Source organism: Punica granatum, chromosome 8, assembly GCF_007655135.1.
Source record: "Punica granatum isolate Tunisia-2019 chromosome 8, ASM765513v2, whole genome shotgun sequence".
NCBI classification, from domain to species: domain Eukaryota; kingdom Viridiplantae; phylum Streptophyta; class Magnoliopsida; order Myrtales; family Lythraceae; genus Punica; species Punica granatum.
Window position 1 is genome coordinate 1,706,411 of NC_045134.1, and position 26,200 is coordinate 1,732,610.

Below are 26,200 nucleotides of genomic sequence, written 5' to 3' on the forward strand. Positions count from 1 at the left end.
AACTACAGCCGCTGCTCAGAAAATAGGGCTTGACACTGTGCAGCATCATTTTGAACTGCTTAGTGGACTAATTTGCAGCCTCTTGAGGATGATGACGAGGACTCTCAGAAAACCCAAGAATCAGATTCTCCACGGAACAAATCTGACAGGTAATTCTCGATATCATCTGGACTGAACCTGATTACTGTATTTGAGTACCTCTTGGCTTCCCCAAACAACTTCAATCCCATCTCATAGAATTCCCGATAGGCATGGACAATCTTGTTTGCAATGGAAACCTTTATTTGGTTCCTCAACTTTCCATCAGGCACAACCCATGACACCTGCCTCACATAGGCATTCTCAAACGCTGCATTAAATTTCCCAAACCACTCCTTCACCGTGTCAGTGGACATTGAGCCCGTGCCTGAGCCTGAGCCACAGGTCTCTGGCAGGGAGAGAAAGACTGGGCCCCAGGCAAAGGCCTCATAGCTCGACATGAACTGGTGGACCTTCTTCTCGTGCTGGGAGATCCACTCATCCCCAAGGAGGTACTTGAGGTCGGTGCTCCCCACCTTCTGAGTGATATAGTCCAAGTTGTTCGCCAGGAACAGGTATGAGAGTGCTGCATCTCTGTAGAGCTCCGCTTTCCTATCAAGCTTGCATAGAAGGACTAGGATTAGCCGTGCGAGACAGCGTGACACAATCGACCCGGAAATATTCTCTGACATCTCCTCCTCCGGCAGCAAGAAATCACCAGGCTTTGAGTGATCCCCCAGGATCTCTGACAAGATTCCAGCGTAGCCTGTAAGTGAGGCAACGATATCCATCACTGATTGGGTCGTTGGGTGGACTCCGCCACCTGGAGTCAGAGCCCTGGGTGAGGCCTTCTGAATTGCAGATTCATAGTCTGATATAATACCATGAACCGACCCGCCCAGCTTGACGAGGGACTGGATCGCCTGGAATCTCACTCCCGAGGTTGACTCAAAGCTGAACACAGTTTCAATGTCTGGCCATACGTCCCAGAGCGCATCATAGAGCTCTAATAGCTGGAGAACTCGATCAGACGGTTGCTTCCTCTTGGCAACCAATGCGGGAAGTCGGAACAAGTTGACTGCGGCCTCTCGTGTGATCTCACTAAAGCAGGACTCTCTGATTGTGTCAGAGGCAGAAAGGACATGGTCACAGAGTATCCTCTCTCCCCTGAAGAGGGCCCTCACAGCAGTCTTCACAGACCCCAACCAGTTCTTGATCACGCGATCAAGTGCTGTTGGGTCCATCTTGTGGATGTGAGAAGGCCGGAAGTGTTCGATCCCCAGCTGATAGAGATTCTCGTCGATAACTGATCTCCTGGTCAACTTATAAATCACAGCACACTCTTTTCCATACCCAGAACTCGTCATGCAATCAGCAATCAGTTTAAGGTCGAACGTTGCTTCTTCCGAGAGGTTATGGTCATCGAGCGAACTGCTCGACTCACTCGAGTAGTGACTCGAAATCGACTCGGGGTTGAGCCCGCTGGTGTTGCTTGAGAGGATCCGGTAGAAATCCTTCTCGAGCCTCTTCATGGCAGTTAGCATGAGCTTTTGAGCGACCACGAGGAGGTCTGAGCCCGAGTTTGTCGCGGCCAAGGCCTTCATGGCGTGACGCAGTCGGTCCACGGATTTGAGGAACTCGAGGGACTCCGCCCGGTTCTCATGGAACAGGGCCGAGTCTGGTCCCCACTTGGTGATGATGGACTGAGCATTCTCTATGGTTTCTCGGATCATCGAGTCCGATAAGGTCTGCCTTATGGGTGTGGAAGGACTCCGAGGAGTCTGAGGTCGGCTTGGAAGAGAATGTGAAGAAGGAGAGGAAGAGGAGGAGGAGGATGATGAGAAGAGACTTGATAGCCCTTTCCTTGCCATTGCTGTTTTTCCCTCCACGAAAACTGTTTTGAATCTCGAAAGCAGGCCGGATAAGCCTTTCTATGTTTTCTCGGAAGCAGAAATGCTACGGAAAAACAGTCTTTGGCGAGAGATGGTGAGATGAAAAGTGATGTTTATTCGTAGAATTGTTCACTGGTTTACGAACTATTCGAACAGATTTCTTGTGAGTTTGGCTATGGAATGAAGGGTATATATAGAGGAGGCAAAGTTTCTTGGCACATCAATTTGTGGTCAGTTTAATTAGTTTTGGATTTTTATTTTTACTTTTTCCATTATTATAAGGGGAAAAAAGAGAGAGAGAGAGAGAGAGAGAGAAATGGTGGACTGAAGAAATAGTGGTTGACTGACTGAGCTTCGGACGATTCCGGTGGTGACTGGAAATTGGCAAGTTACGTGGGCAAAAAGACTATCACAGTGACATGTTGGTGGACGACCAAGAAGAGCAAAGAGGAAATCATCGGGAGGCAATTATCAAACGAATATATATATTTTTTCTTGGCCGATGAAAAACGAATGATCTTAGAAGAAAAATCTTCTTTCGGATAGTTATGACCGAATCAACGTTAAGTACCTCTCAGAAGCACTCTGATCCGTCGTATTATTAGATAGATTTATTACAAGTCGTTGAGGTATATATATAGATGCCATGAAGTTACGCGTCTTTTCAAAAACCAAGTCTTTTTTCTTTTTTTAATTACCTTAAAAATATGTAAACTTTATCTATTTTTTAATTTTAGCACGAACTTTTTTTTTTTAAATTTAAAATGCACAAACTATTATTATTATCAATTCTAACACAACGTCAACTTTTTCGTTAATTTGAATGGAAATTTCTGACGTGTATTAACAATGACACATGGCATAAGTCGATCGGTCGAGTGGAACCCACAAAAATTTCTTAATAAAATGTTTTCAAAAAATAAGAGAAATTGGAAAAAACAAAAAAAAAAAGGAATATCGAGGGTGGGAAAGAGGAAAGGCAGTGGCCTGTTAGTGGGGTCACGATCCCGGCCGCCACCACTCGATTGGGGTTGCTAGCACCCGATGTGGTCATCGGCCAGCATCGAGGGCCCACCCGCCAAAATCGGGAGATCCCCAATTTGGGGTTCCCCTGATTCTGGGATTCGGGCCACAATACTAGTCACCACCCCCGATTGGGGTCGCCAGTGACCATAGAGGGTGATGGCAACCCTAATTGAGAGGACAGGATGGGTTGGCAGGATCATGACCCTACCCGTCAAAATCAGGAGAACTCAAAATTGGGTATTCACCCGATTTCGACGGGTGGGGCCTCGATCTTGGCCACCACCCATTGGGGTTGTCGGCACACTTTGTGATCACTGACGACCTCAATCGGAAGGGTGGTAGTTATGATCGAAGCCCCCCACTGCTAGCTACCGCCCTCCTCTTGTCCCTTATAATTTTCCTTTTTTATTTTTTTATTTTTTCCATAAAAAATTATTAAGAAATTTTTATGGGTTCCACTCAACTTATCATCACGTGCTACGGGGCATCGGCAATACATGTCAGTAATTTCTGTTTAAATTAACGGAAAAGTTGATATCGTGCTAGAATTGATATCAATTCGATAGTTGTGCATTTTTAGGTTAAAGAAAAAAGTTAGTGCTATAATTGAAAAAATTGATAAAGTTCGTATTTTTTAGGTAATTAACCCATTTTTTTGGATGAATCGAAAAAAAAGAGTCATTACTTGCTAAAGATTGGAGATGCAATAATTTTTAAAAACTATCATTTTTTAAATGAATTATTATTTAATTTATTGATACTCAAAAGTCTACTAGGCAATCACGCATAAGTTATTGAGGTTTTGAAAAATTTACAATATCGTTTTATTCAACGGAAAATTTACAATGTCGTTTTCAATTAATTGTATCCTAATTAAGAAGTATTAAATTCCTGAAATTTGACCAAGAATATGTGACATATACATTTAATGCATATACAGATATGTTCTTGTTATATATTATAATAATGGATCGGTTATTTAACCGGTCAAACAAACTTATAAGAACATCGACTTATATGGGCAATTTCATTTAACAAGGGCTTACACACACACACACACACGCCATATATATTTTCGGCTGGGAAGCATCTTGGAAGGAGAGATATTCCTAGTCGAAGAATTATATCTGTAAATCAGTTGAACTATATAATTTTTCTAAAATTATCTATAAATATGAGGAAAATAAAATAATCAACTTGAGGTGATTCATTTGATTTGGCGTTTGTTGTTTCTCTCAAGCATGGTTTTGGATTCTAGTCACGTGAACAGAAAAAATTCACAACTGAGAAAAGTTCATTTCTTAACGGATCAATTCTATTAGAATTGAATTAGTTAATATTTATTGAGATTCTCGAATAATATGGTGCAAAAAAAAATCTACCAAAATAGAGAGGAAAATGATCAATATTCATATGATAGTGGCTCTCAGAGCGTATCACGAAAATATAGTAAGGTAGGCTATATCATCGAAACCTTTTCAGTCGTATAATTATCAATGCAAATCATAATTTCGTCACCATTTATCGGCTTGACAATAATATATATTCTTCCGCATCTTGTTAGAATTTAGAAATGCTAGATATGCGGTTTAAAAAGGGTCACTAATACATTTTTATTTGAAATTATCAGAGCACGATTCACTTCATTAATAAATGACTCAAGAATCTATTATCATATAACGCAAACAATGCAAACACTTCGCACGTGAAAATCATTTGCCTTGCCCTGGGGATCCAACTATATATGTTATATCTTGGAAGATCCCGTGGAATGGAACCGGAACCATTGAAATTGGAAAGTTTGGGCAATGCCCGAAGAAAAAGGTATACATGTGTTTCGAGTAAAATCAGAAAATGAGCGTAAACAACAAGCAGATCTTTTATATATATGCAAATTCTAAATAAAAAGACAAACAAAAAGAAAGAAAGAAAAGAACTTGAATTAAAGAATAGTTTTATAATTTGTGAGGAAGTTAGCATGCAATTGCTTAACTTGTCAAGTAGGAAATTGGGGCTCAACTTATTGGTATAACTTATTGTATTGATCCTTCGTCAGACATGCATACATATCACTCATTATCTGAAACCTAGATAAGTTCCCTAAAGTCATACCTAAATAAGTTCCCTAAATAGAACTTTTTTTATAACTAGCCGGTTACCAGCGTGTTATGCATGATTTTTATCAGTGAGGAAATCACTACATATTATCGCCTACTTAAAAGGAAAAAAATCAAGTGTTAATTTTGTTGACAAATATTTTATGAATTTTTCCTAAGACAATCTACCGATATCTTCAAAGATATTAATCTTCAAAATGACTCATTTAATTGATGAATTGGAGACAAAATAGCGAATCCTCCTTTGCTTCATAAATACCAAATCTAAATCTAGTCATTACAATATCTTGTGATACTTGAAATTATAATTTTCAAATTATTACATAATAAGTTCCATTTTGTTGGTCTAGACACAACTTTTCGCTCATCTTTTTAATGAGAGTTTTTAAAACTTAAAAATTTTAAAATAATTAATTTTGTCCCCAGGAATTATCCCGTTTGGTGAAAATTGTGAAAAAATTTAATAAAGCATAGCAGTAGTAATAATAATAATAATAATAATAATAATTTTTAGCAATTATCCCATTTTCTGAAAACTATGTAAACATTTGTAAACATTTGATGATGATGATGATGAATAATAATACAAATAATAAACATTTTAGTGAAATTTATGCAAACATTAGGCATATGAAGAGTGAGCCAATGAAAAGCCCCATATTTTGAATTTTTGGACAAATTGCACAGAATGGTGAATACCCTAGCAATTATATATTATATAGATTTGGTGAAAATTACGAAAAAGTTTAATAAAGCATAATAATAATAATAATAATAATAATAATAATAATAATAATAATAATAATAATAATTTTTGTCCACGACAATTATTTCATTTGTGAAAGCTATGTAAACATTTGATGATGATGATAGTAATATTATTAAGAATAATATAAATAATAATCATTTTAGTGGATGTTATGCAAACATTAGGCATATGATGAGTCGGTAAATGAGAATACCCCATTTTGAATTTTCGAACAAATGACAGACATTGGTGAATGCCCCGACAATTATGTATTATATATAGATTTTAGTGAAAGTTATGAAAAAATATAATAAGGTCTAATAATAATAATTATTATTATTTTGTCCTCAACAATTATCCTATTCGGTGAAAGCGATGTAAACATTTGCTGATGATAACAATAACAATAATAATAATTTTAGTGGAAGTTGCACAAATATTAAGCATACGAAGAGTCGGTGCATGAGAAGCCCCCATTTTGAATTTTTTGATAAATGTCACACGACAGTGAATGCTCCAGCAATTATATATTATATATAGATATGTCACCGATGTTATACATCGGTTACAGTATTAGAACAACCGCGATGACTGTAGCGAGGTATATCAGGAGACCAAAAGAGGATCCAATTTCATATGAATTATTTTTGTGTTGTCGTCAGTGTTGAGAAATTAGATTATAAATTCATTGGGCTTATATATGGAGATTTTTTAGAACCTTTTGTTTTTTGAATAGTTTTTTTAAACTTCTTTTCATATATAACAGAGAATAAAAAAGAAAGTGAGTTCATTTTTTTTGTAGTGGAGTTCAATTTATATTTATGTTCTAAGTCTTCTGACTGTTGAAACTTTTTAAAATAGCAATTGAATTAAAGCGAGAAAACATTTGCAAATATAGACACCATAGTAATATTTTTCAAAATTTATTGGGGCTAAACAGTCTATGTATAATATATAATAGCGAAATGAAAAGGCAGATTTAACGAGACTACGCCATATGTCATTTCAAGATTAACAGGGTGGTGTCATATTTCAAGCCCTCAGCTCTCTAATTACCAAAATTTCACCGATTTTCTCTACCATCTTTAATGAATTAATTAATACTTAATGCACAAATTAATTAATTAATTAATTAATAGGGATAATATAATTAATCAATTCAATTTACTAAAATTATTTTCATTTACTAATTCTCGATTTAACAAGTAAAATTATATTTATTAGAATATTTATGAACTTTGAGAAATTCCTATACCAATATTAAATACACTTAAAAAATATAAAACAATCATAAATTGAATTGATCTAAGAGTTCGTACAATTTAGTACTAAATATATCTTTTGAAATTCGATTCACTAAAATTATTTTCTTTTTCAATTTTCAATTCTAACAATGCTTAATTATATTCTTAAAAGTGTAATAGGTTTTTCAGTTTAAAAAGGATGAGGAAATAATTTTCTAAAAGTTTTCACAAAGGCAATTACTTACATAATTGAAATTGTAAGGAGGTTTGGAATATTAAAAAGCTATTACAATATTAAATATACTTAGAAATTAAAAATGATGCTAAAAATATTTATTTATTTAAAATTTGATTAAATGAATGGAATACATTTAATATCGCTTTTTATTAAATTTACTAAAAATTGAAACATTTAAGTTCTATGAGTAACTTATTACTGTATTAAGGATATAAATGCAAATATTTTCTACAATTTCGATATTGAAAATTAAGAAGTTTTTTAAAAAATTAAAAGATATTAATTAATTAATTAATTAATTTAAATAATACATTATTAATCTTATTTATAAAATATATAAATAATACTTTTAAGTCAATAATATAGTTTTTTTATATAAATAAAGAATTTAATAGAACAAATCTAACACAATGACTTTAACATTTTTTTGTTCATTATTATTTTAACAGTTATCAAAGAGTTAATTCTACAATTATAAATTAATCAATATTTTTTAAAGACTATGTATAATAATTATAAAAATTTCTATCATCAATAACACTTCTGCACAATGCGCGGATAAAATGACTAGTAATGTATAGATCCGCCCCTACTTACTTTAGTCTGGCAGCTGTGGCTCCCCGCGACCACAGTCACGGGACACGAACAGCTCTACACCGCAGTCTCAAGGCACATGGTGGCAGTTATTTTCCCTCAAAGGTCCGAAAATGTAGCAACGAATAAGAAGGTTTATTCTTGAGATATACATGTTCAATATAAAAAGACATGTCTTATAATAAAAGAAAATTAATAAGAAACTCTTTGTCTAGGACTGGGGTTAGTCGGGACCTAATTGGACTTCTAGATACTAGGTTCATACTGAAAAATTATTAATTAGAAACCCCTTGTCTAGTACCCACTGAACGTACACAAATATATATATATATATATATATATGGAGACTCTTGATGGCAAAATTATGGTAGAATTCATTCAGAACAATTTCAAAAAACCGAGCGAGAGAATTAAGGAGTCGTTCGGATTTACTAATCGAATATCTCATAAGGCTTTGATGTATACAGAAATAAACTGTCTTAATCCTCTAAGAACTTTCGCGGGGGGGGGGGGGGGGCGAGTAGTTTTCCTGAAAGGCGCATTGCGCGTAATCGCTGTAAGTTAGTGTTCTTCATTGACCGCTGCCGAAGTCTGTCTTCTCCGACTTCGAATTTGGTCATGACTTCATCTCCCAAATCATCAATCATCTCGAGTTACCACGCTAACAGATAGGGTGGGAGTCAGAGAGAGACACCCATTATCTTCAATTTTAGTGCTATATGTATGTATATATGTAGTCGCCATAAAAGTCTTGGATAGAAGTCAGTAGTTCTATTAGTTTCTAAGTAAACCGAACTTAAAAGTCTGCTGGAAAAGCCTAGCCGAAACATGAAAAGGATCTTCAAGTAAATTAATGATGAACGACCGACCTAAAGACTTGTGAGTTTGTAGCCTTGTAGGTGTGTGAGGAGACGTGGAAACTAAATGCATTAGAAAGAAGTTGAGTAAGTCACTGCCATGATCTCTTTTTTTTTCCCATATACACACTATTCATACGTGTGTGTGTATTTTGGGTGACCTTAGTATCCGAAAGACTGACGTATTCAGTTTTGACGACTTATCATGAAGTGAAGTAAATGATAACGAGGGAATGAATCTTGTGGGGAAGGCGTTGCCTGTTTGGCGGGTGGAATGGAAGTTTCTATGAAGACTTACCCAAGAAAAGCATGTCGGTCTTGTCCGCAAAAGCCCGCACACACTTCTTTCTTACGTCGCTGTTGTCATTCGAGCATCGATTTTAACCATCGTCAACAAATATTTTCGGTGAATTTCGAATTTAAATCAGAATTTGTACACTGAAATCTTCGGTTGTTGTTAAATCATATTCTTTATTCTTAATTTAATTAGAGTTTTCGATTTTTCGGGAAATAAAATTGATAATGAAGGAAAATCATGCTCGACCAATCACTGGGAGCTTAATTTGCCTCTTACTCCCTTTTCGGGTACTCGTCTCGATTAGAGTTTTATTACGAAGATAAGGGAGGGTGAAGTCAGCCCAGCACACGCAATGCTGCGGCAGCAATTGAAGATTGAAACATAACAAAACAGCCTCAAGAATATAACTTTTAGAGGTTATGTTTAATCCGATGTAATGGAATGGAACAAGTTCGATAATGTGTAATATAATCTTATTAAAAGAAAAAAATAATTTGTTTTTGCTTAACTTAAAAAAATGTGAATGAATATAATTAAAAAGAATAAAATTTAAGTTTTTATGCATATTTTAAATATATGAACCTCAAAGAAAATATATCTTACTTAAATAATAAAATGACCGTTGCTTATTTTTCTTTTAAGGAAATATATCCTCTAATCAAGTTAGAGAAGAAAATACCATCCTAACGAAATAGTATTCTCAACACAAAAAGAGAAAAAAAAAAACAACAACAAATAGAGAAGATGATGACTAATTCATTCGATTTCTGTGCATCAAATATAACCTAATATAAAAGACAATAATGCTTTTACGCCTTTACTAAGTCACAATCCTAAGATTATATCGAATCACATAAACCTAGGTCGATGCAAGGAGTCGATGACTGTATTTTTTTTTATAAGTAATTTGCAAATTTAGTTTTAAAGAGATGTAACAAAATTTCGTGATTACTTCTGACATCAGATCACACACTTTTACTGCATAAACCAGTCTAACCGTGTTATAATCGATTTTAGGAAATGGGAAGCATCAACAGAAGATCAATTTAGAAGTTTGCTCTTCAACGAATATTAACTTGACTTTTGATCTTACAAGAACATCTGATACAACATTCTAATATGGTCGGCAGGCAAGTGTATTCAGACCAATCAAGAGCGGTGACATAGTCAAGCCCCATATGAAGGTATTCCTGAGTTCCTCATTAATAGTCATGTTTTCAAAAACCTCAGTATGATCAACCCGAGTAACAACTTCGTTTGAGGAGATAGTAACGTGTTTGAAGAAACAATAGTATTAGATCCATGAAACTGAAATTAGAAGAGTCAAAACATAGAGGAACCACCACTGAAATATGAAATTAGTCACAAAATTGGCTTACTCTAAACAATCAAAACCTACACCTTGATAGCATATTTCCTCATGGGGAAGTACATCTCCTTCTTCTTCTCCTTCTCCGTCTTCATCGAGGCCTGTGAGCAGGAAGAAACCCCATATTAGTAAGAAAAGAGCATCACCTCAGAACATATTCTATGTGTAACACAAGGAGTTAGCATTTTCTCAGTAACGAGTCTAACGACCAACCAGTTGCAGCAAAGGGAAACAATGATACACGATAATGCTAACTGTCAGTCCACAATAATCCATGGATCTATGTTTCGAGCAAACAGATAAAATAGAACCTTCCCCCCTTCCAAAAGATGGAGTCATCTGGTATCAACTTCTACATAGCCACAAACTATCTGAAAGGCAGCTGGGTAATGGTATCACAATGGAACTTAGACGGCCGGTTCAAGAAAAGAAGCCATCTTAAACTATTATAAATGCTAAACCAATCGAAACATAGTGCTACCAACCCTAAGTAGCGGCTGAAACTTTGGACATCCAATGGTGCCGGGTTCTAAATCTTATATTTGTTTACCCAATCTGGTGATGAAGAATCAATAAAGTGGCACAAGTTTCCCATCAAGCAAAAATGATCGTAGACAATCACAACTGAAGATACGGTCGAAGCAAAGCATCACCTGGTGCTTGGTGAGCCTTCTTCGGATGGCCCGGGTCTTCTTGGGACGCAGGTCGAGCGGCAAGAACTTCTTATTCTTGTAAGCTTCCCTCAATGCAGCCTTCTGCTTCTGCGAGATCACAGTCAACACCTGGGCGATCGACAACCTCACCACCTTACTGCGCGTACAAAACACAAAGACTTCCTAAGCAAATTCCAACTCAATGCCACCATCCTTAATTTCCCAAATTCAGTCCAAGCAAGCATCAAAGAGACGTAACAAACTGAACACATTTGAAGCTGAAACCTTAACTTCCGGCAATCAAAGGCTCTCCGGAGCTATTCTGAAACCAATCTACGGCTACTAATTCGAAATCTCTCAGCATGAACTGGAAGCAATATATTGATATATATATATATATATATATATATGTAAACATGAACGTACATTTTGGAGAGCTTGTTAGGAGCGCCGCCGGTGACCTTGGCGACGCGGAGGAGGGCGAGCTCCGCCTTGAGGTCCTTCAACTGGCTCAACAGATCGGCCTTCGACTTCTGCCTCAGCTCATGAACCTTGATCCTCGCTGCCAGGTTCCCAATTCCACAACAAACAAGTCAGAAGCAGAAATCAGAGTATGAAGAATAGACACAGAAACCGCAGGAAAAGAGGACGGAGAACGAGTTGTCTTCTCACTCACCCATCGCTGCTGCTCAGCTGCTCGAAAATGGCGGCTCCCTCGCTAACTTCCTTCGTCCGGACGAAATAAAACCCTAGTAGGGGAGTATTATATATGTAAGGGCCGATCTCGAGCTTAGTGGGCCTGCAGTAGGTCTGGTGTATGTGGGCTGAATATTGTATAAGGCCCAAAAAGCTTAGAATCGTGGGCTCTATGGTATGCATACTACTAGATATTTGTAACTCTATGGATGAACCTTTTTTTTCTTTTCTTTTTTTTCCTTTTTTTTTTGGAGAAAAAAATTATCGGGTTTGAATCTGTGGCCAATCACATCTCCGGAAATCGAGAAACTCTTAAATAATCTTATTTAAAAATTGATGTGGCGAGGAAAAAGTAATAGGATTGTTACGATTAGCAACAATTATGATAATTGTCCACATAGTAAATTAACGTCTCATTTATGAGTTTACTGCATTATAATTATTTTTTTCCTTACATTATGTGACGAGATAGAATCACCGACTGTCTCGGTAGCTTTCACCAACATAATTACGCTTACAAGTTGGGATCCAATGTCAAGGCGTTAGCTTAGAGGTTGACCAGGGTCCAGTTATGTTTGCTTGAAACAAGTGGCCAAAAAATTATCGTTTTTGATTTAATAGCTAGTCATAATATATCCCCAAGTCTCCGGTAGTTTTTATCAACGTAGTTACACTTGCAATGAGCAATCCACCATACGAAGCTAGAGGTTGACAATGGTCAGCCTACATGTAATTTAAATTAGTTAATTGCGGTTTACTTGAAATGTAGATAAGGATTGAATACATTAATTTAAATTAGTGCATTTTGTCATACGAGCTATAAATATGTCAGAGATAAGGATTGAATACATTAATTTCAGGTCCTGGCCCCATCGAAGGCAACTAGATTTCTCGTACTGTATTGATTTAGGAAGGGTATCCAAATTGACCATGAAGCAAGCATGACAGACGCGAGGCATGAAATAATTCATCAGGGACTAGGTGTTGCTTATGTATGTACTCGCATGAGCAAGCAGACATAAAATTTCCGGTTAAGACAGCGATGTATGAGCAAGCTAGCTGAAAATGCAAATAAAAGCGGGCGAAATATTTTCGTAGTTTATGATCATTTTCTCTATGCTAATTAAAATTGATAGGCGTCGTGCGTTGATAGATACTAATAGAGAAATTAAAGGATCGTAATAATCAGAGATTATGTTTCCATGTATACTAAATATAATTAGTCATGTACATTAATTTCTTTGATTATTTCTCTAGAAAGACACATGTACATTGCTGTATAATGGAATACATTTTACCTCACTAATCCAGTTAGGAATTCTGCAAATCCTATTCTACGCTTTCGATACTATATTTATAAAGCTTGCTGGCTGTGTTTGCCATCTTTCCAAAGCAGTCCATTTCCTTTGTCTTGGCTTCGAAGGCAGAGAGCAATCGAGCCAATAAGAATCCAGCAAATAAATATGTACGACGTCGCATGCAAACATTGTATTGACATGGGATATTACGTAATAGACAGCCAAAGCAATACATGCATATTAATAAACTGTTATTAATTTCCATAGACAAATATGTATATATACACGTATATGAATATATGTATATATTAGGTTTAATACCTCAAGTATGGATGATATGATACTGTATATTACCAGAGCAAGAGACAACAAAGAAAACAAAATAGTCACGTATGCAATATATTGCCTCTTTCAAGAGAGGCCAAATACTAATAAATTTCAATAATGATAATCGAATTTGAAACCTCTTAGTTTTAAACGCGAATAAATACAATTACTTAATACTCGTTATTTTTTGAGAACTTGTGTCTTTTGGTACAAATTTTGACTATCGATAAAGAAAAGAGAGAGTGATGAATGCAGAATTAATTCCATGTCATATTTGTATAGACATAATGTAAACAATGAGATACGGTGGCGTTTAGTAATAACTTCACTCCACTCTAAAAATATATATATATATATATATATAAGCGGGGTTGTAGTAATAGTTAAAAAAATATGTGAGAATTTATTATTAATTGAGGAAGATGATAAAAAAAATAATTATTGTGTTGTTGAATTGTGGAAAGTAATAAATAATTAAGATTGAAATAATTTAATATTAAAAAATTAATTGTATTGATAATTAAGAAAAAAATATGTGAAATAATTTATTATTATATTGAAGAAAAAGATAAAAAAATAATTATTGGATTGAAAAAAAAGTAAAGTGAGGTAATGTAAAAATTTAGCGGAATAAATTATACTCCATAAATAAACAAAATAAAATTATTTGTTAAGGAAGTTAATTATAAAATTTTGTACCTTCACATGTTTATGTATAAAATTATATACTCGTAAATATATTTTAGAAGAACGAAAAAAAAAAAAAACGCATGCAGAAAATATCCATGTGTTATGTATATATATTTTGCGAGTACCGCGGCGTCCATCGCAGTCGCGGGCTTTGCCCGGGAGGGAGGATGCGCGTGCCGAGTCAAAACCTGCCAACCCATGAAGCTGCGCGCCTCAGCTTTCGGGGCCCCACTTCAATATTTCGAACGTGACATTTTGGAGTCCGGCACATGAGGCACGTGCCAAAACTTATTATAATTTATCGATGTGATTTATTGTCAGTTGTTACCAATAACGATTATTTAATTGATAAATCAATCTTGGATATGTACAAATATCCAAGATCTATATAAATCTTGAACTATTAATTAAGTGCAAATACATATATATCATAATATATAAGGTATCTGACTGATGAATCTTTTTTTATTAGGTATCTGACTGATGAATTATGTTGAAATATATGTGATCTATTTGAAATTAATTATTGTATGAACAAAAAGATCTAAGATATCTAATTAAAAAATGAAAATATTAGAGAAAAACCCGTACTAAGCACCGTGTCAAATGTAATTTCAATTTATGCGTGAATTCTTTTTATTTTGTTGATAATAAAAGTGTTTAAACTTTGTCCGACTAAAAATGCTTTTAATTAAGAGTAATTTAGCAATAATAAAGAGGATGAAAATTAAAGAAAATAATATTATTTTATTTAAATGCACGGGAGAGTAAAGGGAAGAGAGGGCAAAATAGAGATAAGAGCGAGAGAGCAGAAATCGGAGGGGGGAGAAATATTAGGAAAAGTGGTGGGAACGACTGTTAGAAATTATGTAAACTTACCATTTTATCCTTAACTACTTTATAATTTAATGGTTCACAAATTTGCTGTTTATTTCTTTAATGGTGGGTAATTTTGGAATTATGAAAGTTACAAAAATTATCTCTTTCTCTCATACACATAGAATAGTATAGACATACATCCTCGAAACCCATTTTTATTTTATTGTTTTCTATCTTTCTATTTGATTTTAAATATAATTCGGGAGATTTAAGGGATAAGTACAGAGTATATGTCAACTCATTGAATGCATTAAGATGCAACTTGGAGGAACCAAGTGCTAAACCTTAAATAAGGGGCCCATGCACACCAATTTGGACAAAATGCGTGTACTACCCTCATATATATATACATACATTCACCAAAAGTGCAAGTGGTGATTTCGTCCGTGCAATATAAATTACATAAAGGACGACTATTCCAAGTTGCAAGCTCGCTCGGATGATCTCATGGAAGCCAACAATATAATAATCTCATTAAAAATGTTGGAGGGATGTGAGTTGATTTTGACATGCTAATTCGATAAATTTGTATATGTGATTATTAGATATAAATAATCAATGATCTCTTCACCGTTAAATCAAAAACTAATCGCTCTAATTAATGGTTTCGTGTTATTGAAATCTAAAGTACGCTAGGATATATATATATATTATTTACATATATTATATATACATTATATAAATACTTTGACAATAATTAATTGAAATTAAGCGCATCAATAGTAATAATATATAAAAAGAAAAGAGATGATATCATGGAAAGAAGACAGAAATAATTTGTTCTAGAGAAAAAAAAAAGTAAAAGAAAAAGAAAAGGAGGAATAAAATCTTGAAAGATCGATGTATTATCAACTCGAAGAGATCACATTCTTTTTTCACATGATCTCTTAGTTGGGTGGAATCTAATCATCTTTTTTTCTTATTAATAAATTCATTCTTTATACCTACGAATCTTGACCCGTCCCAATCTAAAGAGTGCACCCTAATTCAAGATCAAGAGCCACGGGTTCAAAGTTGATCAATACTCTCATCATTCGACTGGCTGCGTCCGGAACATGAGCCGAGATCAAACATATCTGGCAAGAGGTGAAAATCAATAGTTGTCGATAACGATAAATATAGTCACAGGAATTCGACGGATTTATTTTTATTTTTTAAATGACAGTTGACCAAGGAAAAAAAAAAAAAAAAGGAGCCCAAATGGGAAAAAATTTCTTCGTGGCGGGGCAGGGCAAAGGACCAACATGGTCCATCCCAATAGTAGGAGGGATTGACCCACTGTGCTCTCTTATCCTTCATTGGCTCTCTTCTGTATAAATAGATGACATCTCTCTCCATGCAAAATTAGCCCATTTTTTCTTCTTTATCTCCCGACTTCGAATCAGATTCTGATTCCTTTGATTGATCCATAAACCCTCTTTGAATTCGATTAATTAAAAGCTTCCTCTCAATCTCTGTATAATCTTCTCGGCATCAACATGGTAATTGAGTTTCTTGTTCTGTTTCGTGTCTGTCCTTATGTTTGGATTCTCCTTAATTTCCTCAATCTCTCCATTCTTCCAATTCTGATGATGTTCGTGTTTCCCTGTTGCACGTCTCGTTCAGGCTAATGACATGGGAAACATAAATTACGAGGAGGTCAGCCTGCTTTTCCGAGTGTGACTCGACAGTTTGTTCATTGTTGATGCTCGGTTTTTGTTCTTCGATTTGTGTATCATCAAAGGATGAACTTATATTTGCAGGAATACATATTGAATTCTAGAGGGTTGAAGCTCTTCACTTGCAGATGGATCCCGAAGGGAGACCCGAAAGCCCTGATCTTCATCTGCCATGGCTATGCCATGGAGTGCAGCATCACCATGAACAGTCAGTATCCCATTTCTTCTTCCCCGGAAAAATAAAAAAGGAGTCATTCCCGATTCATTCTTGATATAATACTGATCACTAGCTGATGAAAACTTCTCAGAGAGAAAAATAACAAAATCATAAAACCCGGGTATGAGCTTAACCGTGACTTAATCTCGCCAGGTACGGCTATTCGTCTGGCAAATGCGGGTTACGCAGTCTATGGGATCGATTACGAAGGGCATGGGAAATCCGCTGGTTTGCAGGGGCTTGTGAAAAACTTTGATGATGTCGCGGATGATTGCTCCAATCATTTCACCAGCATCTGTGGTCAGTTCCCTACTAAAAACTGTTTATTCCGTGTCACTTGTGTACGAATTTTCATGGAACTTGGAAGCCAGGCTGTGATTTTGCGCACTTTTGGGCCGGTGCCTGGGATGTTCATAATCTGCTAGATGATCGATCTTATAGTGCCTATATTTTCCGCATGCTGTGCAGAGAAGAAAGGGAATAAGAAGAAGATGAGGTATCTGTTAGGAGAGTCCATGGGAGGAGCTCTGGCTCTTGTCCTGCACAGGAAGAAGCCAGAGTACTGGGATGGTGCTGTCTTAGTTGCTCCCATGTGTAAGGTAAATTAACTTCCATCATCTCTTGCATTTCCCCGAGCTTATTTCTCCAATCACGTAACAGAAGAATAGCGTATGAAGCGTTTGCCGCGGTCTCGTAACGTGTAAAACGATATATTTGAACTTGTTAAGTTGCGAACATTGAAAATCAACCGAAAGCGCGCGTGTTTTGGAGTTTTTGTGAACTCCACCCGAATGATTGCTCTCCATTGTCTATGTTGGGTGCATGTATAATTGTGATCGTTGACGAAATGCATTAGATGAGATCTTCTTGACTTTTTCTCCCTTTCAGTTCTGCCGACATGTAATTAACCCTTCCCCTATAATATTGCAAGGCAAGCTCACCCTTTTGATCGGCAAGGCAAGTGATATTATATTGATTAAATTAAGGAAGCCCATATAAAATTATAACAAGAATTAATACTTAATTATTGGTGGGTCTCTTTCATTTTTAACAGAACTGCCTATTTTTTAGTAGTATATAATTTGACAAGGTCAGACAAATGCCTTTTGTTTGGTGAGATTAGTAGCGTGGGATGGGATACAAATCACATATTTGAAATAGCCTATCTCCATAAGAAAAGTGGCTCCGCAAAGAGAAGATTAGGTAGAAATTCCATGTCTTTTTCTTTGACAATTATGTTTAAGATGATGTTTTTCGATAATTTGTTTATGCATCAGTTGGACTAGGGTATGATGTCAATAGATCAACTAGTTATTGCACCGATATCTGCTGAAAATTTTCAATATCGATGGCTTTATTATTAAATGTTTTTTCTTTTGACAAGTTAGACAGTATGCCACTGATGGGGAGTGGATGGTCCAAAAAGCAGCTAAAATTAATGTTTTCTGTATAAGCTTCAACGTGTTTGACATGAAAATGGCCAAGAATTGACTTTGAGGGTTAAATTCCAATTTCTAGAATTGTTGGTTCATTTGGTCTCGCACGACCCCTGATCATTAAGTTTGGTCATATATTAATGAGTGCGTAATTCGTATAATGCGGGCAAGAAGGGAATTCTATATCGAAGTTTCATGTGACTTGTTCGTTTTGAGGAGATCTAGCTTCCATCTTCTTAATATCGAATGACATATCTAAAAGCGGCATGCATATATTTCTTCGGTTTATTATGTGCTCATATCGTCCTTGGAACAGATTGCAGATGACATGAGGCCACACCCGCTGGTGATCAGTGTTCTGACCAAGCTGTGCAACATTATTCCAACTTGGAAGATAATCCCCACCAAAGACATCATCGATCTCGCCTTCAAGCAGCCCGAGATCAGAGAACAGGTAAAATAATCTCAGTTGATCTTTGATGAACGAATCTGTAATTTGTAACTTCTGAAGTGCCATGAGAAAACATATATCTATATATATGATTCAATTGGACTGGTGATGTTGTGGCAGATTAGGACAAACCCCTATTGCTACAAAGGGAAGCCGAGATTGAAGACCGGGTACGAGTGCCTGAGAGTTAGTATGGATCTCGAGAAGAGGCTTAATGAGGTAGTCAGAAAAGAATTATCGTGTAATATATCCGTTTCAATTTACGCGCGATCGATTGCCTTCCAACATTTTCTTTTTCCCCCATTGCCGACTCACGACCCTGGCTACTTAACAAACAGGTATCCTTGCCATTCTTATTGCTACATGGGGAAGAGGACAGGGTGACTGATAATTCGGTGAGCAAACTGCTGCTCGAGGAAGCCTCGAGCACAGACAAGACACTGAAGCTGTACCCGAAAATGTGGCACGGGCTGCTCTACGGGGAGACGCCGAGCAACATAGACATCGTATTCTCAGACATCATCGGGTGGTTGGATGAGCGGGCCTCCCTCGGGAACTCGAGGCTGGAGAGGGAGCTGAAGAGCGAGCAGGATGATGATCATCTCATGCCCAAATTTGATTCATAGTAGACAGAGGAGAGCAAAATTGAAAGAGAGGATGGGGCCTTTTGTAATGGTTTTAAAAGTTCACGGGCTTTTTTAGTGATTGTCTCGAAGAAGTGGGCTATGGGAAAGTGGGCTTTCTGTGTGTGTTTTCTTCATTGGCGCGCCAGATTAGGACTGGGCCGATACAAACGGAAAAGATTTGGGAGCAGATATGTATATTCGTTTGTTTCTCTGAAAGTCATTGAATTTAAGATTGGGCTTTGCCATTCCATCATTAACTTTTACATAATTACATACCAGTCCTTGCACTTGCAACTAATCGGATCCAGTGTTGAGCGTAGTAACCTGGAAAAACTTTAGTAGAAAAGCCATAAATAGTCATATCGAATGGATCGAGACCCATGCTTACGTCCAAACCCGTGGTTATCAGAGTTATATCGATGAAGCCTCCATAGTTCGATTTGAATTGATTAATTTTGAGATTTAGGATGTCCTAAACCAAACACAGACTGGCCAAATACAAAGTGCTCTTATTAATGGGATAGGTTACTGTCAACAACTCCATCTCATCAGCTCCACTCTTCATCGCAGAGGCTTACTGCATTCTGCTATATATATGGCCACAAGAAAAGCATACCCCAACACGGAACAAAGCTCAAGAATAATACGAAATCCGAGTTAGAAGTCGAAGATGGCCACTGCTTCAACCATTTGGTTCGTTTTCCTAGCTCTCATTGTAGGATGTGCCAGCTCGGTGAGGATCCTCGTGGATGAGGCGGTGCCTGATCCCCCTGTCCTTGTTAGCCCTCCGGGAGTTTCACTTCCTTCTGGAACGGGCCCTGCCGGTGGGGCAACCGCTCCGGCCATTGAGGATGAGAGTGTGGACCCGCCCCTTCCTGAAGCTGAAGTCCCTGATGCAGCACTCCCCCCGGCTGCTGATGTGGAGGCACCAGTAGTTGCCCCACCAGTGGAGGAAGAAGCTGACCCGCCAGTTCCCGAGATGCCTGAAGCTGTGACGGCACCAGTTGCCGCAGTGGTTCCTGGTGCTACTGCCACGTCTGCAGGTGGTGCTGGTGCAGCCCCTGTTGCTACCGGCGCCGCAACACTCCCAAGCCCTGGCACAGCTGGGGAACCACAGCTGTCTTTCTACATGCATGACATTATCGGGGGATCACACCCATCCGCTCGTATAGTCACCGGGATCGTAACAAGCACCGAGGTGAACGCTGTCCCATTCTCTAAGCCCACCAACATCATCTTCCCATTCGGTGGCGGTTCCCCCCTTCTCAATGGAAACAACCTCAACAACCTGAACGGCGTTAACCTCAATGGGATCATCAACAACAACAACCTCCCCTACCTCACCGGCTTCAACGGGGCACAAGTCAGCACGGTGATCCAGAACAGCGGGAACGGCGACCTGGCAGCAGGTGGAGACAACCAGCCCTTTGTGACTGCTGGGCAGCTCCCTGCAGGAGCAACCCTCCAGAAGCTCATGTTCGGTACCATCACTGTTGTTGATGATGAGCTGACTGAAGGGCATGAGCTGGGTTCTGGCGTGCTCGGGAAGGCACAGGGGTTCTACTTGGCCAGCTCATTGGATGGGACCAGTCAGACAATGGCACTGACTCTGTTGTTTCATGATGGGAAAGGGAGCAGCTCCCACGAAGTAGAAGACACAATCAGCCTGTTTGGGGTCCACAGGACAGCCTCACCAGAGTCTCAGGTGGCCATCATCGGTGGAACCGGGAAGTACGAGCACGCCAAGGGATATGCAACAGTCGAGACCCTTCACCAGGAAGACCAGCACACCACCGATGGCGTGGACACGATCCTCCATTTCAGTGTTTACTTTTCCGAGTAACGGGGTTTCAGCATAAACGGGGGCCTTTCACTAAGGAGATGATGACATAATTATATGGCATTCAGTTTCTCTATTTATATGTATGAACAATCCATGCAACGAATATGCCAGGTTCAATGATTCAATCCCAATCGATTACGACAATTAATACTCTAAAATCTAATCGAGGTGCAATACTCTCGGAGCAAAACCTCACCAGATTGACACTGACTCTCTAGAACAATGCAATCGGAAGCCGAGGAAATTTTTTGGGATAAAGGGGAAAAGGAAAATAAAAAATAAAAAGAATCTCACCGACTTACCAGCTAAAAAAACTCCGCTGCAAGTTCTTCAATTAATAACTCCTGTATCTCTCTACTGACAATATCTACACATTCTCCCAAGTCCGACCACCCGAGATCATCTCCAAGCACATTCTCAGACTCCTTTCTCGCTTCATTTTCCTGTCTGAGAAGCAGGGTCCACAATGCTTCCTCAGTAATCTCAGCGTCTGGTCTGGAACTAATCCGGGCTGAAACAGGCTTCGCCCAGGAGGGCATGCTGATGGACTGAAGAAGAATATCAATCAGCCCGAGATTGATACGGTCGAATAAGAGCTTCCTCTCCGACCTCTTCCAGGACTTCTGCTCACCATATTTTATCTCCAGGATCTCAAAGATTGATGGGTCTACAGGGGTAGCTGTGGAGTGCCATTTGATGAGGTTCTCCATCAGGTTTCCTCCATTAAGGCCTGCCTCGGACAGGACATTGACAAGATACAAGAAATCTCTGCTCTCTTCAGCTCTCAAGAACCTCATAAAATCTGCTGTCTCTTCAAAGTTGTTTGAAGACCGCTCATCATCATCTTCTTCATCGCTTGATACAGTCATTCTATGTTTTTCTAGGCATTCTTCTAAAGACTCCAACTTAAAAGGAAGAGTTTGCATTCCTGGAAACGCAATAATATATCAGAATGGAACTTCACATGAAATGAGATGGGATAATTGTAACGAAGGAGATAGTTCACTAACCAGAGAGATCAAGCCCCAGATCAGATGAGATCCCCTCCTCAAGAGGTTCGAGAACTGAATCTGGACTAGGCTGATAAGGCTCTTCGAAGCTCTTGAAAGATTCAGGTCCGATGGAAGAGCGCATGGAAACAGCGTCTTCTTCAGGAAACTCAGCTGGTTCTTCCTGCATAAATTTGACAAAAGTCATTGAGCAATGAAACATTATGAAGGAAATGACTCAATTCAGCTATGGAATTAAAGACATCCTTCTGCCAAAACAAAAAGTACGCAAAGTACCCAGAATCCTATTGGTTATAAATCCAATTACAAGCAAGCAAGAATAAGCAAGTAAATTGAAAGTTTAAATGCCAAAAAATTAAAATGGTATCACAAGCAGCTCAATACCTAAAACATGACCTTATGAACCTTCTGTAGTAATAATGGTCAAAGAGCAGTTTCACCAGTAAATAGATAGGGAATGACAATACCATACCTCTTTCGCTAGATTTTCTGAACAATTAGATGAAGAAACAGACTCTTTCATTTCCAAGCTCCACGCTGGTGTCTCATATGTGGCTGTATGAGCTCCCAAAGACCTGCTAGCAATGTTATCTTCTTCTACACTCGAAGTAGCCACATCTTTCCCTTCAGAAAGACTCCCTGCTTCATTTCTTAGGCTGTCAAACTTCAACACCAACCCACTAATTGAGGAGTTGCACTCAGGATCTAGTAAACGAGAATGGGATTTCGTGTAGCAAAAAGCTGCCTTCCCAGGTTGGAGAACCTCCTTGGAGGTAGAATCTCTATCTCTTGATTTGTACTCAAATGAATGCCTTGAAACTTTGAGTCTCTTAGAACGGTTAATATCATGTGTGGCATTCTTCATCCCTGTTCCCGAATCATGGGAATTGCAATTTACATTTCGAGGTCCCATTCGTTGACTCTGCATGGATAGCATTTCACCGAGTGTCTTCCGCCTAGAACCGGAGCCAGGTTCTTGGGACTCCTTTATCATCATAAACCTTTCTGACATCTCCTTCTTAGCTTCCTGAGCAATATATGAACTATTAGAAGAAGAAACTGAAGATTCAATATTTTGGCTCTTCTTCCAATTGGGAGCACATAAGGACATAGATATCATGTTACTAGACTTCACTTGTCTAGCTATTTCCTCCACTTCTTCGCTGGAGACTCTTGGTCTTTGTCCAACGAGTTCAATTTCATGGGAAGAATCTTTCCAGTATCTAGAAGGGCCAGGGAAATTTCTGGATTTCATACAACCTGCACTCGAACTTTCACTTGATCTTAGCCGAGAGAAATCACTCAAGGAGATCTCTTCTGCTCCGCGATGAGGTCTTAGAAGAACAATCTTCGTAGGAATGTGTATATGCTTGGACACAGTTTCAAGAGCATAGGAGGTTTCCTCCAAGCGTCTGGATTTAACGTTCCCATTCAAGCTCAACTTTTTGCTGTCGACTTCCTTCATATGGAGTTTATCCTGCCTGGGTATTCCCACCACTCTGATGAAGGCACTGAAATCCTCAGGCCTTTTGGGGCCCATCCTAGATGAATATTTCTCAGGGGATGGACTCCTCTCTCGGACTCCTATAGAAGCAACTCTTTGGAAATATTCCTCTGAAAGCACTCTTCCCCGTTTCTGAATGGGACGTTGATTTGGCAGATCATCGAGGCCCATCAATTTTGCAATAACGCTAGTTGTGCCCGCGTCGGAACCCATATCTGCTACTTGACCGAAAATGCTTAACACGATCCACTGGGAACTCCCTTCAATCTCTAGTACCTAACAGAAACCTGAGCATAGATTACTGAATATATTACACCCAATGTTGAAGCATCTCCAGATCTCCGATCCCCGCTTCCTGCAAAATTCAGGGGAGTCTTAAAAAGATTGCAAAGCCAGTAATCCTCGACTTGATCCGTTAACAAATGGAAGACCAACAAGGTAAAGTAAGTCAATATAAGCAAGAAACGTCATGACTAAAACTACTTGAACCATACGTACAGATCAACCGATGAGGAGAAACCAGAGAAATTCTCAACTCGGAGAAACAGCCATCAGTAAAAAGTACGCTGATTGCAATCAAGTTGTTCGGACAAGCATGAGTGAAATGATTACAAGCTACCCTTTTGGATTGGCAATTAAACAATTTCAGGATAGGAAAAAAGAACTCAGTTATGTCCTTATTCAAGGGCAACGTCATTATTATTGCCAAAAAAGTATGGCAGCCCCGTACTCGAAAGAAGGAAATTTATTAGAAAATCCATGGAAAGCACCAATGCAGAAATATTGAGGCTTAGAGTTCATGATGACATCGAATGATCAAAAGAAGGCAGAATACTTTTGCACCCCGCCATAGAAGAGCAGCTGAGGTGAATCCCCGTTTGGGAAATGACATCACTTAAACAAAAGCTTAACTTTCTTTCTTGTTCTTGTTTTTTTTTTTTTAGGGAAATATCTGAAATTTGATTCAACCCAATCATGGATTCAAGCTGAAAGCTAACAAGAAGAGAGAATCTGCAGAGAACCAAAGGGGAAACAACAACCCAGAAACATCTTCAACGGACTGATATCCAAGCTCTAACCTTTCTCCAGGAGATCTCTTGCTGGGCAATAACAAGAATCAAACAAGTCCAGGAAAATTCGCCGACTGCCCACGATTGTTTCAGCGAGCAAGAACACGTGACCGGAATCTTAAGGAGAAACGGGAGCAGGAAATGGGGGCGCCGACATTAATGGAGGCCAGCTTTTTTCTTCGGACACACAAAAAGATAAAGGGCAAAGAAAAAGGGATTAAACCAATCTTTCCCTAATTAAGCTTTTTACTCAGCGATCGGATTATAATACCGCAATTACCCAAGAAATTAGGAAACTACCGTTGACCCGACGAGGATTAAGATCGAAACTTCAGTCAATTTACGCAATTGGGTCCATAAAATTAGTCGTCTTTATCAAGAAAATGGGATGGATCCGATCGTTGGAGCAGAGATTGGTGCAGGGCGGTACCGGCAAAATCTGGAATTTAATGCGAGGGGGGAATCGATTGATTGTATTATTAAAAGAAACGAAATCAGAGAGAGAGAGAGGAGAGAGGAGAGAGGCCATGAAATGAAAGGGATTGGAGGAGAGAGAAAGGATTAAAGAAAGGAAAACGATAATGGCGGATCAGTGGGACATAGACGGTTGGGGTCGCTGTCTGTCTCAAGTATGTATGAGATGAACAAAAACGCGGGAAAATTATTGTGTGGGGGTATTATTCGTGTCTCGCGCCACCAACCCAAAACGCAATTGACCCCTGCGTTTTTGCCTTCGGAGCTTGCTATTTCTTGAAAGCATTTTATTTCATTAAAACTATGTATACATTGTTTGATGTGCCACGAGATATTCAATGATTTCTCCGGACTTTTAAAAAATTAAAAAATATATATATATGCATGAAAGTAATGTTTGGTCTCGGTTATTAAGATACATACAGAAAACCTTTTGAAAAAGTCATTGAATCTTATTTGGTAATGCATACATAAGGAAAATGAACCAAACAAATCTACAATGTGGAAGTTGGCGATTATTGACATGTTGTATGACAATACCTTGGGATTTTGATAGGAGGGTATTCTCCTCCCATTATATATATATATATATATATATATATATATAGACACACACACGTTGAAGTCGATGAGAGTATATCACTCGCACCGATCGGTTAGATGCTACAACGAATGCGGATAGTGTCCAATTGGTTAGTAGCAACTAGCAACTGCAACTTGGGCGGGGCAAGTGGAAACCATATGGAATTCTTCGGAGAACTTGGATCCATGATACTGTTCTGGGTGTGCTTTTTCTTAGTGGGAAGAAAAATATTGGGGGGGAGGGGGGAGAAAAGGAAGAAGAGACATTGGTGGGAAATTGATTTCTCGAATACATTAAATTTGTTACCGTACATAGCAAACATAAGCTGGGGCGACCATAATCTAGGCGTAATTTGTACATCCCTGATCTTATAATTCATATTTA

The 26,200-nt window shown here is 38.1% G+C and overlaps 5 protein-coding genes across 8 annotated transcripts; 2 read left to right on the forward strand and 3 right to left on the reverse strand.

Annotated features, from left to right (window-relative positions):
- Nucleotides 1–104: 104 nt before the first annotated feature.
- LOC116187753 (exocyst complex component EXO70H1-like) lies at nt 105–1,889 on the reverse strand. The gene has a single exon (XM_031516679.1). It carries the CDS (start codon nt 1,887–1,889, stop codon nt 105–107), a length of 1,785 nt encoding a protein of 594 aa, XP_031372539.1.
- An 8,322-nt stretch (nt 1,890–10,211) lies between these two features.
- On the reverse strand, nt 10,212–11,845 carry LOC116186985 (60S ribosomal protein L35-like). The gene is made up of 4 exons (XM_031515549.1): nt 11,731–11,845; nt 11,481–11,616; nt 11,055–11,211; nt 10,212–10,502 (listed from the first exon to the last, which is right to left on the reverse strand). Exons 1-4 carry the CDS (start codon nt 11,732–11,734, stop codon nt 10,428–10,430), a joined length of 372 nt encoding a protein of 123 aa, XP_031371409.1. The 5' UTR covers nt 11,735–11,845; the 3' UTR covers nt 10,212–10,427.
- Nucleotides 11,846–16,274: 4,429 nt separating this feature from the next.
- On the forward strand, nt 16,275–19,589 carry LOC116188100 (caffeoylshikimate esterase-like). Its single transcript, XM_031517244.1, has 8 exons — nt 16,275–16,425; nt 16,550–16,582; nt 16,687–16,810; nt 16,973–17,119; nt 17,288–17,418; nt 18,572–18,709; nt 18,827–18,925; nt 19,045–19,589. Exons 1-8 carry the CDS (start codon nt 16,423–16,425, stop codon nt 19,330–19,332), a joined length of 963 nt encoding a protein of 320 aa, XP_031373104.1. The 5' UTR covers nt 16,275–16,422; the 3' UTR covers nt 19,333–19,589.
- A 287-nt stretch (nt 19,590–19,876) lies between these two features.
- LOC116188099 (dirigent protein 24-like) lies at nt 19,877–21,258 on the forward strand. The gene has a single exon (XM_031517242.1). It carries the CDS (start codon nt 20,003–20,005, stop codon nt 21,173–21,175), a length of 1,173 nt encoding a protein of 390 aa, XP_031373102.1. The 5' UTR covers nt 19,877–20,002; the 3' UTR covers nt 21,176–21,258.
- On the reverse strand, nt 21,066–25,299 carry LOC116188097. Of its 4 annotated transcripts, none has more exons than XM_031517241.1 (5): nt 24,769–25,299; nt 22,658–24,044; nt 22,186–22,348; nt 21,478–22,103; nt 21,066–21,205 (listed from the first exon to the last, which is right to left on the reverse strand). In XM_031517241.1, the coding sequence occupies exons 2-4, from the start codon at nt 23,900–23,902 to the stop codon at nt 21,481–21,483; spliced, it is 2,031 nt and encodes a 676-aa protein (XP_031373101.1). In that variant the 5' UTR covers nt 23,903–24,044; nt 24,769–25,299; the 3' UTR covers nt 21,066–21,205; nt 21,478–21,480. The 4 variants fall into 4 exon arrangements, with proteins under 4 accessions (XP_031373101.1, XP_031373099.1, XP_031373098.1 ...); XM_031517239.1 differs by lacking the exon at nt 21,066–21,205 and having other exon boundaries at nt 21,293–22,103; nt 24,769–24,936; nt 25,060–25,299; XM_031517238.1 differs by lacking the exon at nt 21,066–21,205 and having other exon boundaries at nt 21,293–22,103.
- Between the last annotated feature and the right edge of the window lie 901 nt (nt 25,300–26,200).

Bases quoted from the DNA above. Each gene is read 5' to 3' on its own strand.
- LOC116187753 (XM_031516679.1), bottom strand. From the start codon at position 1,889: ATGGCAAGGAAAGGGCTATCAAGTCTCTTCTCATCATCCTCCTCCTCC.
- LOC116186985 (XM_031515549.1), bottom strand. The intron at 11,212-11,480 runs GTACGTTCATGT...TTGTACGCGCAG, and splicing joins CCTAACAAGCTCTCCAAAAT to TAAGGTGGTGAGGTTGTCGA. The intron at 10,503-11,054 runs GTGATGCTTTGC...TCCTGCTCACAG, and splicing joins GAAGGCTCACCAAGCACCAG to GCCTCGATGAAGACGGAGAA.
- LOC116188100 (XM_031517244.1), top strand. The intron at 16,583-16,686 runs GTCAGCCTGCTT...TTATATTTGCAG, and splicing joins GAAACATAAATTACGAGGAG to GAATACATATTGAATTCTAG. The intron at 17,120-17,287 runs GTCAGTTCCCTA...CATGCTGTGCAG, and splicing joins TCATTTCACCAGCATCTGTG to AGAAGAAAGGGAATAAGAAG.
- LOC116188099 (XM_031517242.1), top strand. From the start codon at position 20,003: ATGGCCACTGCTTCAACCATTTGGTTCGTTTTCCTAGCTCTCATTGTA.
- LOC116188097 (XM_031517241.1), bottom strand. From the start codon at position 23,902: ATGGGTTCCGACGCGGGCACAACTAGCGTTATTGCAAAATTGATGGGC. The intron at 22,349-22,657 runs GTATGGTATTGT...AAATTTATGCAG, and splicing joins CAGAAAATCTAGCGAAAGAG to GAAGAACCAGCTGAGTTTCC. The intron at 22,104-22,185 runs GTTAGTGAACTA...TTGCGTTTCCAG, and splicing joins TCTGGGGCTTGATCTCTCTG to GAATGCAAACTCTTCCTTTT.